At 32.4% G+C, this 13,489-nt stretch overlaps 2 protein-coding genes across 2 annotated transcripts; both read left to right on the top strand.

The window, feature by feature from the left end:
• Window positions 1-2,960: 2,960 nt before the first annotated feature.
• Window positions 2,961-6,870, top strand: LOC111906982 (serine--tRNA ligase). Its single transcript, XM_052770898.1, has 14 exons — window positions 2,961-3,207; window positions 3,314-3,384; window positions 3,504-3,665; window positions 3,751-3,856; window positions 3,938-4,131; window positions 4,208-4,311; window positions 4,533-4,701; window positions 4,779-4,958; window positions 5,031-5,262; window positions 5,501-5,656; window positions 5,756-5,799; window positions 5,911-6,045; window positions 6,133-6,238; window positions 6,552-6,870. Exons 1-14 carry the CDS (start codon window positions 2,961-2,963, stop codon window positions 6,560-6,562), a joined length of 1,917 nt encoding a protein of 638 aa, XP_052626858.1. The 3' UTR covers window positions 6,563-6,870.
• LOC122197465 (serine--tRNA ligase, cytoplasmic) lies at window positions 6,626-7,616 on the top strand. Its single transcript, XM_042901611.1, has 4 exons — window positions 6,626-6,687; window positions 6,883-7,066; window positions 7,143-7,322; window positions 7,410-7,616. Exons 1-4 carry the CDS (start codon window positions 6,626-6,628, stop codon window positions 7,614-7,616), a joined length of 633 nt encoding a protein of 210 aa, XP_042757545.1.
• Window positions 7,617-13,489: the final 5,873 nt, after the last annotated feature.

A 13,489-nucleotide genomic window follows, 5' to 3' on the forward strand; every position in this document is an offset into this window, starting at 1 on the left:
GCAGTAGCAAAATCATATCAATAATAGTTCCAGTTCATATAATTATAACTGTTGTGAATTATACACGGATACACCAAGATTGTCTACATTGAGTATTTGAGTTTGGAACTTTGATTGGCTTAGAACTTAGAACACGACTTAAAGTCTTAAAATCAAACTCAACTGGTTAAATACCTTATCCTTTCTTCGATTGTTTAGTTTTGGTTCATTAGATATTGGAATACACAGCAAATAGCTTAAAATCCGCACAAGAATTTATCGGTTATTAGTAGAACCTAAAAAGCAAAAGTTTAGAAAACTTCAAGATTTTCTATCAGCAAATGTAAGGAAAAAAAAGTTAATCTTTCTTATTATAAGTTCTTTCTAGATTGCTTCTTTTGCGCGATATACCCCTGCACAAACATACCCCATTCCTGGTCTCTTTTTCCCACTAACAATTCTCAAAAGCCTCAGTAAAGGACTTGTTAAATGGGTGATCTCTATGATTTCGAATTTGTAATTTGTTGTAGACGAAGGGAACATAGAAAATTTCGATAGATTCAATAAGATCATATCTTGAATAGATTGTCCTATCCTGTAGATAGATCTATACCAGAGAAATTTCTGTCTTAAGACATTATATTTGCAGGCCTAAATCTCTACAATTTCAAGTTCATTTTTCCATAAGGGTATATTCACTTTTCCATATATATATATATATATATATATATATATATATATATATATATATATATATAAGCTTAGTAATAAATAAATAAATAAGATTAAAAGAGTTTATTTAAAAAAGTTAATAGGGATTCAAAACAAATGTTGAGAAATAAAAGGAAATTATGATTGTATACATCTACCACAGCATTTTATTAATTAAAAAACGGATAATAGTATTTAATTTAATTAAAAGGAATTTGAAGTTTTAAATTAAAAAAAATTGATAAATAAGCAGAATAATTAGATATTTAGAAATATATATAAAGGCTTAGTTACAAATAAATAAATAAGATTAAAAAAATTATTTAAAAAAGTTAATAGGATTCAAAACAAATGTTGGGAAATAAAAGGAAATTATGATAAAACATTTTGGTCTGGTGAAATAACTTTAAATTAAGGGCAATGATTCTTCCACGGAAGAGTTTTATTAATCCACTAAATTTAAACGTCTAATGACAATTATACCCATACTTATATACGGTGAATTTTAATTCTTAGGCTGTTTCTTGTTATGTCAATTATACTCAAAAATAAAATATTGAGAATTTATACCTTTTCTCCAATTGTTTTTTTTTCTTTGTTGTCTTCACCACCATTTCTCTTATGTTTTGACAATGAATCCCCATCTTAATATTTATTTTTTCTTTGGTAATTCTCCACACAACTAACTTTTTTGAATGATTTTATATAGATAAACTTATTACACAATTAATCATTTAATAGAAAAAATAGAATAACTTCAAACTAAAGTATATCAAGTCATAATAAAATATTATCCAATAAAAAATTGCAAACGAATGCATATTAAGTATTCAAAGTGCTCATCTGTAGAGGTGTACAAAGTGAATTGGTTTCTTAAAACTATAAGAAAAAACCAAACCGGTTTTGTTCAAACAGGTATTTAGAAAATTGAACCGGCAGTTAGGAATCAGATATTTTAAAAACCAAAAATTGATTTTATTTTTACCGATTTTAAGCCGAAACCGGTTAATTGAGAAAGTTGGATACACTTTTAAACCAAGTGATTGAACAGATTTTAGTGTTTGTGACGATTCCACAAACTTAAATTTTGAAGGGTATCACACATTAGAATTCAGTTATTTTTTTTCTAGTAAGTGGTTGGTTGTGTAATAGTTTTATCTGATTAATATGTTTATAACCTCTTTAAAATACTTGGTGGTGTAAATAATGGCAAATATATATATATATATATATATATATATATATATATATATATATATATATATATATATATATATTAAGATGATGGATTTATTGTAAAAAAAAAAATATTGGTGTAAACAATAAAGGAAGAGCAAAGAAAAAAAAAGATGAGGGTTATAAAATGACAATACCTCAAAGGAAAAAGAAGATGGGGGATATAAAATGTCAACTCCTTATTTTTTGGTATAATTGCATTACGAAGAAGAGCGAATTAAGAGGTGGTTTGTTTTATCTTTTTAAACATCTTTTAATTTTTAGGAAAAAATAAAAAACTAAAAGATGTTTGATAAAAGCAAAAGATTTTTTAAAAACTACTTTTGGATAGAAGGAAAATAAACTTTTTAAAAAAGTCACATAAATTTGATTTTTTACAACTTTTTCTAAAAAGACTTTTGCTTTTTCAAAAGCTAAACCAAAGACCTCCTAAACAACTAAGTGGAAATAAAATCTCCTATATATCTTAATAAGGGTATACTTGTAATTCCATTTTTAATTTCATTGGCTTAATCAAATGAAGAATCAGCGCCCATAAATTAATGGGATACGAGTTCAGGGGGCAATATTGGCAATGCTTGAAGACTGTATGCCTCGTAAGTCGTACCCTTCATCCCCAAGCAATCCCGACCAATACTACTCCAATTTAACCCCTTAGCCTATAAAAGCCGAGCCTAGAAACTTGTGTGCACGGCATTTGATAGAATCGTACCTGTAAGTATCACTCTTTGATTGTTGGTTGCTAGCCTCTTAAATTCCATACGTATACACACACACATATATAGCATGTTTCTTCCTTGATTTTTCTGAACTGAGTGTGCTATACGTATGCACTGTCTTGGGAGGAATACCATCTGTGGGGTTTGATATATAAAACTGATTTTGGTATTTAGAGATCTGTTTGTTTCTAGTTCTCAATCGACTTTTATTATTTAATGATATAATGGTTGTTTGTGTTGTTGATGGGTGGTCAAAGTCAGAACGAAGTTGAGCCACTACAAATTACATAAACTGTTTTTGTTTCCATTATAGCGATGCATCTTTGGTATTTGATTTTATCTGTGGGTTTGGTCTTTGGTGCACATATCTTTTTTTTTTTTTTTAACCATGTCATCATCATACCAGAAGGAAAGAAAGAAGGAGAAAGCATGTTGGACATAAATCGATTTAGGGAGGAAAAGGGCAACAACCCGGAAATTATACGCGAATCTCAACGTCAACGGTTTGCAGATGTAGAGATTGTTGATGAAATTATTCATCTTGACAAGAAGTTGCGAAAACGTAAGCTTCATTTTGATTAATCTTTGTGTTTGTAACTTTATATTACATAACACAGGAAGCAGGATTTACAATGTATGCACAACTATTTTTATATTTTGACTTGCAGGTCAATATAAGCATGAGCAGCTGCTCAAAGTCTTTAACAATATCAACAAAGAAGTGGCTAAACTTAGCATTGTAAGTCCTTTGTTTTTTTCACATGGTCACATGTTATATATTGAAAATCTTGTCTTCCATTAGCATAACAAACTTATAGTATATATAACACCAAATTCCAAAATTTGTTTCTTTTGAAGGCCGGGGAAGATGCAAGTTCCAAGATTAAAAATACAGAGGAAATCAAGGACTCAATTGCAAAGAAAGGTGCTAAGGTTCAGGAGGCCCGTGCAGCATTATATTCAAAATTGAGCATGGTTGGGAACCTTGTGCATGATTCAGTTCCTGTTAGCAATGACAAGGTGGACATTAATTATTTGTTTCTTTAAATAGATTAGTAGCTCATAATTAACATTCATCACCTCTTATTTACTATGATAAATTTAGGCAAATAATGTTGTTGTCCGGACATGGGGAGTGAAAAGAACGGAGCCAAAACTAAAAAATCATGTCGAGCTTATGGAACTTCTTGGAATTGCTGATCTAGAAAATGGTATTAATTATATTACAGTTTATATGATTGCAGAAATTACAGGTCTACTGCCTCTTTATTTATTTATTTATTTATATTTAGGTGCTAAGATAGCTGGCAAGGGTGGTTTTTGTTTGTTAGGCGATGGTTTGCATCTAAATCTAGCTCTTATAAAGTTTGGTCTTGATTTTCTGGAGGAAAGGGGTTTCACATCATTACAAACTCCATCGTTTATGACGGAAAATATAATGGGAAAGTGCACTCATTCAGTCCATTTTGATAAAGAACTTTACAAGGTAATAGCAATACAATACGCTTTCAATTTTGTGGAAAATATTCAAGGTTACAGTTTTATTCTTGTTTTTTTAGTAGGTGACAGGTGAGGGTGAGGATAAGTATCTGATTGGTACCACTGCACAACCACTTTGTGCTTATAACATAGATGGCCGGGTTCATCCAACAGAGCTACCAATAAGGTTTACTTTATTACCCTTTTTATGGTCTTAATTTTTAAGTACATAGAATAGGTAATTAAAGGGTTGGTGTCTGAATACATTAAGCTGTGGTTTTTGGCTTAACTCATTAAGTAAAAAAGAAACATCCATACGTAGTTGTCCCGGTTAAGTGCTTAACCTGTTAAGTTAAGCCCATTAAGTAAACAAAAAAAACATTGTATTAATGTTGAAAAAATTATCAGACAGGTGGGATATTCAACTTGTTTCCGGAAAAATGCTGGCTCAGATGGAATATTCGATCCTTCTCAGTGTGAGAAAGTTGAACAGCTGTGCATCACCAGCCCAAATGGCAATGACTCATGGGACATGCATGAGGAGATGATAAAAAACTCTGAGGAGTTTTATCAAATGGTAATTATTTTTTCACCATAGACACACACAAGTATTTTTAATTAAATATTTAATCTTACGCAAATTTTGTGCTGCAGTTGAAATTGCCATATCATATAGTGTCTGTAGTCTCTGGTGCCCTAAATAACGCTGCAGCAAAGACGTATGATTTGGAAGCATGGTTTCCTGCTTCTAATAATTACAGACAATTGTTGTCGTGTTCAAACTGCACTGATTACCAGTCGAGAAAGTTGGAGATCAAATTTGGGCAGAAAACGGTTGTTTTTTTTTTGAATCGTATTTTATTATTAAGTGGTGCATGGTGTGTTGATTTTGAGTTGGTTTTGCAGAGCAATGAACAAATGAAGCAATACTGCCATTTATTGAATTGCACACTCACAGAAGCAGAGAAAACCATGTGTTGCATTCTTGAGAATTACCAAAGGGAGGATGGTGTTGAAGTGCCCAAAGTGTTACAGCCATATATGGGTGGAAAGACGTTCATGGCTTTTCAAGCTCCTCCTTCTGATAAAGAAACAAAAGCTACTCAGACTCAGAACAGAAGTTTTGTTCATCCCACAGGTACTCAGACTCAGTCCCTCTTCCATCGATTTCTTTTTTAGTATACATTAGATTATATATAATTATTGTTTTCTAATTTTATAAACCTCAAAGTCCTGATTCTGTGATGTTATAAAACTTCTGATGATTTTGTGAGGTCACAAGTTTAGGGATGCATCTTTGGTGTTTGATTTTATCTGTTGGTTTGGTGCACATATCTATTTTTTTTAACTCTTAAACAATGTCATCATCATACCAGAAGGAAAGAAAGAAGGAGAAAGCATGTTGGACATAAATCTATTTTGGGAGGAAAAGGGCACCAACCCAGAAATTATACGCGAATCTCAACGCCGCAGGTTTAAAAATGTAGAAATTGGTGATGAAATTATTCATTTTGACAAGGAGTGGCGACAACGTAAGCTTCATTTTGATTGATCTTTGTGTTTGTATTATTACATAACTCAGAATGCATGATACAACCATTTGTTTCATTCTTTATATTTTTCATATGCAGGTCAAACTGAGCTCACACAGTTGCATCAAGACTTGCACAGGACTGTAAGTTTTTTTTTAATCATTTCATGTTGAACTGGAAAATCTTGTCTTCCATTAGCTTGATGAATTTATATTATATATAACAACTAAGTTGCGAAATTGATTCTTTTAAAGGCCGGGGAAGAGGAAACCAAGGACCTAATTGCAAAGAAAGTTGTAGAGGTTCAGGAAGCCCGTTCAGCATTATGTTCAAAATTGAGCAAGGCTGGAAATCGTGTGCATGATTCAGTTCCTGTTAGCAATGATGAGGTGGACATTAATCACATTATTTTTTTCTTTAAATACATTGGTAGTTCACAACATTCATCACCTCTTATTTACTAATGATATATTTAGGCAAATAATGTTGTTGTCCGGACATGGGGAGAGAAAAGAACGGAGCCAAAACTAAAAAATCATGTCGAGCTTGTGGAGCTTCTTGGAATTGCTGATCTAGAAAAAGGTAATTATATTACAAATTATTCAATCGATAAAAATGCAGGGTTAATGCAGCTTTATTTATTCTAGGTGTTAAGGTTGCTGGTGGTAGAGGGTATTGTTTGAAAGGTGCTGGTTTGCATCTAAATCATGCTCTTATAAAGTTTGGTTGTATTTTTCTTGTGAAAAGGGGTTTTAAGTCGATTAAAACTCCATTCTTTATGGTGCATGATATAATGGAAAAGTGCCCTCAATTAACCCAATTTAACGAAGAACTTTACAAGGTAATAGCGTGTGGAAAATATTCAAGGTCACAGTTTTATTCTTTTTTTTTTTAGGTAACAGGTGAGGGAGACGATAAGTATCTGATTGCTACTGCTGAACAACCACTTTGTGCTTATAACATAGATAAATGGATTCATCCACAACAGCTACCAATAAGGTTACTTTAATACCCATTTTACACTTATATTTGTAAAAGCAATTTTCACAATGTGAGAGGAGTTGAAAGGGAAAGAAACATTCTCATACTTTTGGCTTAAACCCATTAAGTAAAAAAGAAACATCTATGTATTAAGTGCTTAACCTGATAAGTTAAGCCCATTAAGTAAAAAAGAAACATCCTCCCATATTCTCTTTTTTGCTGATTGATGTTGAAAAAATTATCAGATATGCTGGATATTCATCTTGCTTCCGGAAAGAAGCTGGCTCACATGGTCATGACACTCGTGGACTCTTCCGTGTTCATGAGTTTCAGAAAGTTGAACAGTTCTGCATCACCAGCCCAAATGGAAATCAATCGTGGGACATGCTTGAAGAGATGATAAAAAACTCTGAGGAGTTTTATCAAATGGTATTTATTTTTTTCACCATATATAGATGCAAATATTTTTGACTAACATCTATTGTATGTAAATTTTATATTGCAGTTGAAATTACCTTATCGTGTAGTCTCTATTGTCTCTGGTGCACTAAATGATGCTGCAGCAAAGAAGTATGACTTGGAAGCATGGTTCCCTGCATCCAGCACTTACAGAGAACTTGTGTCTTGTTCAAATTGCACTGATTACCAATCGAGAAAGTTGGAGATCAGATTTGGGGAGAAAAAGGTTGGATTTTCTTTTTTCCATTATTGAATTGCATTTGTTTTATTTCAATATTATTAAGTGGTGTACTGTTGATTTTGAGTTGTGCAGAGCAATGAACAAACAAAGCAATACTACCATTTATTGAATTCTACACTCACAGCAACAGAGAGGACTATCTGTTGCATTCTTGAGAATTACCAAAGGGAAGATGGTGTTGAAGTGCCTCAAGTGTTACAGCCGTTTATGGGTGGGAAAAAATTTATCCCTTTCCAAGCTCCTCCTGTTAAAGCAACGAAAGGAAAGAAATCAAAGTAGTTGCTTGAAAGTGTGTTACTACTTTCTTATTGGTTCAACAAATAAAATACTTAATTTCTATGTCTCAATACAGCATCTTAACTTTCATTTCTAATTGTTATTTTTTTTATAATTTTATTTAATTGTTTTTTCTTTTCTTCTTCAAGCTTTGTACTTCGAACGTACATGAAGTATATGTCGAAATTTATCTAGAACAATTCGGGCATACCGAAATAAATTAAAGGGTAGAAACAATTCGAGCAGTTTAAGACAAAAGACTTATTTTATAGAGATGTGGGGAAGTGATGGCTGAATTTGGTGAATATGTGTGAATTGGTAGTTGGCGGATTTTTTTTTCTCTTTCCATGTAACCTCTTTTTGAGAAATGATGAATGCGGAACATTTTCTTTCAGTCGAATTCCAAAGAAAGCTAATTACAAAGATTATATACAACAATTACACTAAGATGCTGTTTGTTTTTCTATAAAAACCTCTTCAAACTACTTATTGTTGCGCGGCGCAGCACACGCGCAACACTTTCCCTCTCGCAGCAGTTTGTTTTTTGGAAGACTTCAGACTACAAAACCTCTGCGCGTGTGCTGCGTGACGCATCACTTGACTTGCCTCTTCTAACCTCTTCAACTTTTATTTTTTCTAAGTGTTTTTTTAAGAATTTTTGTATAACTTTTTTTTTATTTTTTTTTTTAAACTTTGATTTTCTTAAATTTTTATTTACGGATGTGACACAATTTATTTTCATAATTTCCACGATTTTTTTAACATGATTTTTTTAATTTTTTTTACCGTTTTATTAATAATATTTTCAATTTCAGTTGCATCTTTTTTAACGTGTGTAATTTTTTACGAACTTTGTAGACAATGTTTGCAATACTTTCTTAATTTTTTTATTATTTTCTTTTTTAATGTTTTTTAAAATTAGTTTTTTTTTCTAGAATAAAACTATTAGCTTCTTTTACATTTTTTAAAGTTTTTTTTTTAAAAAAAAAGTTTTATATTTTTGTTTTTTTACATGTTCTTTTTATTATTATTTCAATGTTTTAAAACTAGAATTATTAAATTTCGGTGTTGAGAACTATTTTCAGTTTATAAAATTAGTTTATTTAAATTTCAGTTTACTGCAGATGTTAAAAAACAAACATGCTTCTTATTATAGACTGCAGCCGTTTGTTCCACCTCTTCTGCTGATTGCAGAGGTGGTCCGCAGACTTTATGAATTTTCGCTTCGAAAAAACAAACAACACCTTAGCCTTTTCTTCTGACATAAGCCTAACAAATTGTAACTAAATAACTAACTTTTCTAACAGGTAATTGTACTAACATAAACTTTTAACAGACTTAACCGAAAAAGGATTTTCCGTTAAATAACTTAACTCCATCATCCCCCTTAAGATGGAGCCGTAAAAATTGTTTTAAGTACCATCTTGGATATAATGGGCAAAAGCTTTGATCTTGGCAATGGTTTGGTTAGAATATCAACCAACTGAGATTGAGTATGAATAGGCATAAGGCCAATAGTGTTATCAATCACCTTGTCACGAATGAAATGGCAGTAAATTTCTATATGTTTAGTACGTTCGTGAAAGGTGGATTGTTGGCTAGTTGTATGGCAGAATTATTATCACAAAAGATCAATGATGAAGAAGAAGGTGTGACACCAAAATCATGTAGAAGATGTCTGAGCCATATAAGTTCACTAGTAAGAACAACAATGGCACGATACTCTGCTTCTATTGAAGATCCGGATACATTCATTTGTTTCTTAGATTTCCATGAAATCAAAGAATCTCCTAGGAAGACTAGGATTTTGTTTGATGAATCATAAAAGATGATGAACAACTGGTAAATGTGGTTGCTTGGGATTAGTAACATATCGACTTAATCAATTGACTGCATAGGCAATATCTGGTCTTGTGATTGTCAAATATAAAAGTCTTCCAATTAATCGTCTATATTGTGATGGATCACAGATTGGTGCACCTTGAAAGTTAGAAGTTTTAAGCTTGGGGTCCATAGGATAAGAGACTGGACTGGAAGCCAAAAATCCAGTATCTTCAAGTAGTTCCAGAGCATATTTCCGTTGACAAATAAAATTCCCAGTTTCGGATCTCGCAATTTCAAGACACAAAAATAATTTGAGATTTCGAAATATTTTAGTTTGAATTGTTGACTCAGACTTTGTTTGAGTTTGTTGATGCCATCAACTGAAGCCCCGATAATTACTATATCATCAACATACACCAATAATGCAACATAAGAACCAGATCCTTTGTAGAACAAAGAATAATCAGCTTTTGATAGAGTGCATCCTTGACTAAAGAGTAATGAAAAAAATTTGGAGTACCATTGTCTGGAAGCTTGATGAATACCATAACAAGATTTCTTTAGTCTACAAACCAGAGGGGCAGAATGATCATTTTTCTGTGAAATTGTATAGCCTTTGGGATCAAATTTGCGGCAGAATGGTCAAATCAAGCAATTTATACCCTTTTATGCCAATTGGATATCCAAAAAAAATGCAAGTTGAGGCTCTTGGATCAAATTTGGTTCTTGAAGCTTTCAAAGTGGATGCAACGGCAAAACATCCAAAAGTTCTGAATGTAGAATAATCTGGTTTTTGACCATATAATTTTTCAAATGGATAAATATCATCGAGAACCTTGAAAGGTGTTCGATTTATCAAAAATGTGGGCACACAACACACATTCAGTCCAATATTTAGAAGGCACTTTCGATTGAAGAAATAGGGGATGGGCAACATTTAATAAATATTGATGTTTTCTTTCCACAACAGATTTCTGTTGTGGTGTTTGGACTCAAGAAAATTGGTGAAGTACCCCTTTTTCATTGAAAAACTCAAGAAACTTCAATTCTTTTGCATGATCAGACCTAAACATCTTGATTTTTGCATCAAATTGATTTTCAACCATAGCAAAGAACTTAGGTATGATAGCTTGCAATTCTGATTTGTGTTTTATCAAATATATCTATGCCCTTGGTTAGAGTCAATGTGATAAAGACCCCATATGTCACAATGAATCAGATGAAAAGATTTGGTAGCAAAATGATTATGTGATACAAAAGTAGAACGTTTTTGCTTTGCTAAAGGACAAATCAAACATACATGTTTATCATGTGATGACAACTCATGACTAAGCAGCTTCAGTTTCTTATTTGAGGGATGTCCAAATCTTTGATGCCATTGTTGTAAGGAAATGTTGTTGATGGAAGCATTGATCAAGCCATTATCCAACACATACAATCCTTCTTTCAAACTACCCTTGCCAATCATCTATCTTGTTGCTGCTCATCTGCTGTATGATAGCATGATCATAATAAAGTCCAACCATAGTTCTTTTATCTTGAGTCAAAGATGTGACAGAGATGATATTCAATTCAAATTGGGGCACATATAAAACATCCTTTAATATCAGATTGCCATTGAGTTGTATATTACACATAAAATGTACTTGAATGAGCATCTGATTAGGTAATTTAACTCTAGTATTATAGACCTTTTGCTTACTTATGAACATGGTTGGAATTGTATGATTTTGATCTGTTATTGTCTCCACCTCCATCTCTAATATTGAATGTCATTGTTGCTTGTGACATTTGATTGATATTAATTAATGCTTAGTTGCCTTTCATCTTGAATGATCAATGAGAAAATGTGATTTACTTTTGGAATTGGATCCATAAGTAAAATGTGACCTCAAATTTGGGGAAAATCACCCCATTAGAAATTTCATAGTTTGTTCTACTTCCTTAGCTCCACCACAAATGCATAAACTACACGTACAATGAACATCATAATTAGCTAATTCTTCCCATAGGATCTTCAATTTAGTGAAATAGACACTTACAGTATCATTGCCTTGATTGATGATCATGATTTCTCCTTTGATTTGAAAGATCCGTGGACCATTGCGCTGTTGGAACCTTTTTTTGAGTTCTTTCCAAATGTCTTTCAATTCGCAGTCTTGAGATAAATCACTGAGGCCGATATCTCTTTTGAAATGGAATTAAGAATCCATGAGATCACGATGTTATTGCTTCGCGTCCATGATTTGAAACGATCTACTTCAGTTGCAGGTGTTTGTGTAATGGTTCATCAATGAAATCGAGCTTGTTTTTCACAGATAAAGCAATAATCATTGCTCTACTCCAAGCGCCATAGTTTTCTCCGGTGAGAATCTGAGAAACTAAAACAGTTCCAGGACATGATGTAGAAAATAAGGATCATTGTTAGAATCCAAATTTTGATTGGAATTCTGACTATTTTGCTCAGGGATCGACATTCTTGAATGAGAAAGAAGATGAACAGTGAAAATCAAAGATGAACGACGAATTGAATGAAAAAATTGAATCGTAATGAAAGAAGATGAAATATGAATTGAGAATTGTAACTGAGATGAAAAGAAGAAAGAAATCGGAATCAAAAGAATCGGAGATCCAACGCAATTCGAGATTTTGTATGTGTAACTTGGTCAAAACAAGCACCAAAATAAGTTATAGAAATCGTAAAAATGGATTAAAATTGCTAATATAATCCGGGTGCACCGCTCCTACATGTTATTATACAGTCGAGTCAACATACTAACTTATATATGTTGCATAAAAAATAACTGCCCAAGGTCTTCATGATTTCTAATGGCTAACCCAAAATGCCTTGGAAATATTTTATTTCACTTGTATAGCATTTCCAGCCAACTCCACCGCTTATGTGCCTACAAACAACAAAATCAAGATTAGAAGATGTTCCATTTACTAGTAATTCAGATCATATCTCGAACCAAGAAACACCATATTTAAGCTTTTATATCCTTTGTTTTAATTCAAATCTTTATATGTAACTGGAAAACATAAATAGGTAAATTAACTTCAATATACAAAATCTCATATGTCACTTTTGATCAAACGTATTGTAATCCCATCATCATTAAACAAGGATATTAGAGAAAAATTACATTAGCAAGCAAGGTACTCAAGGACAACTGCAAAATAAAAAGAAGCATTGAATTCTTCTTATTGGTTATGCTACTTTTGATTTGTGTGTTTGAATAATAATTTTTGTTCTTTTGAACAAAACTTTTTATTAACATAAGAATGCCAACAGGAAGCTGGCATGATGATATAGTACAAAAAACAAAATAAAGACAACACCAACGGGTACATGCACTTACCCTAGGACCTAAAACCCCCCAAGTTTTCATTTGGACAATGAAACAAAACAGATCATGCAACAAATAGAAAGAACCACAACACGCCCCCATAGGCAACCACATGCAAAAAATGGAAGACCTTTAACACATTACACAACCGAAAATCCTGCCAAAAAAGATGAATAAGCAAATCAACGAGCTTTGAAATAGTCACACTAGAATGAAGATTAAATAATGAGTTATGAATGCATACCTTTATTGGATTCCATGTTGCTCTAGAATATGAAATGTGTTTGTCTAACAAAGATCTGCAATAAATAATTAAACAAGAACATTCTCTGGTGAACGAGTTGTGTGAATCGACAAAATCTTTGTTGGACGTGAATCAATAAATTGTCTAACACTATCAGGTAGACAAGAACGTTCTTTCCGGATGTGAATCGACGCATAGTTTGAAGACAACACCGATCGATATCATTTATTTATTTTTCACGTGAATGAACAAGAAATGAATCGTCAATTCAAATTCCTGCTTGTTTGGTGTTCCGTTTCCGAATTGATTAATCTAAAAGATCTGGGCGCTAAATGAATATAGCTAGTATTACATATAGATAAATATATGGGCCCTGAAAAAAGTATAGGCTTGTTCATTGGCACATCCTGAACTCCCATAAGATCGACCCTGGTTTTGGGCTTTTGTAAATGGAGGGT

Source organism: Lactuca sativa, chromosome 4 (genome assembly GCF_002870075.4).
Source record: "Lactuca sativa cultivar Salinas chromosome 4, Lsat_Salinas_v11, whole genome shotgun sequence".
In the NCBI taxonomy this organism is placed as follows: Eukaryota; Viridiplantae; Streptophyta; class Magnoliopsida; order Asterales; family Asteraceae; genus Lactuca; species Lactuca sativa.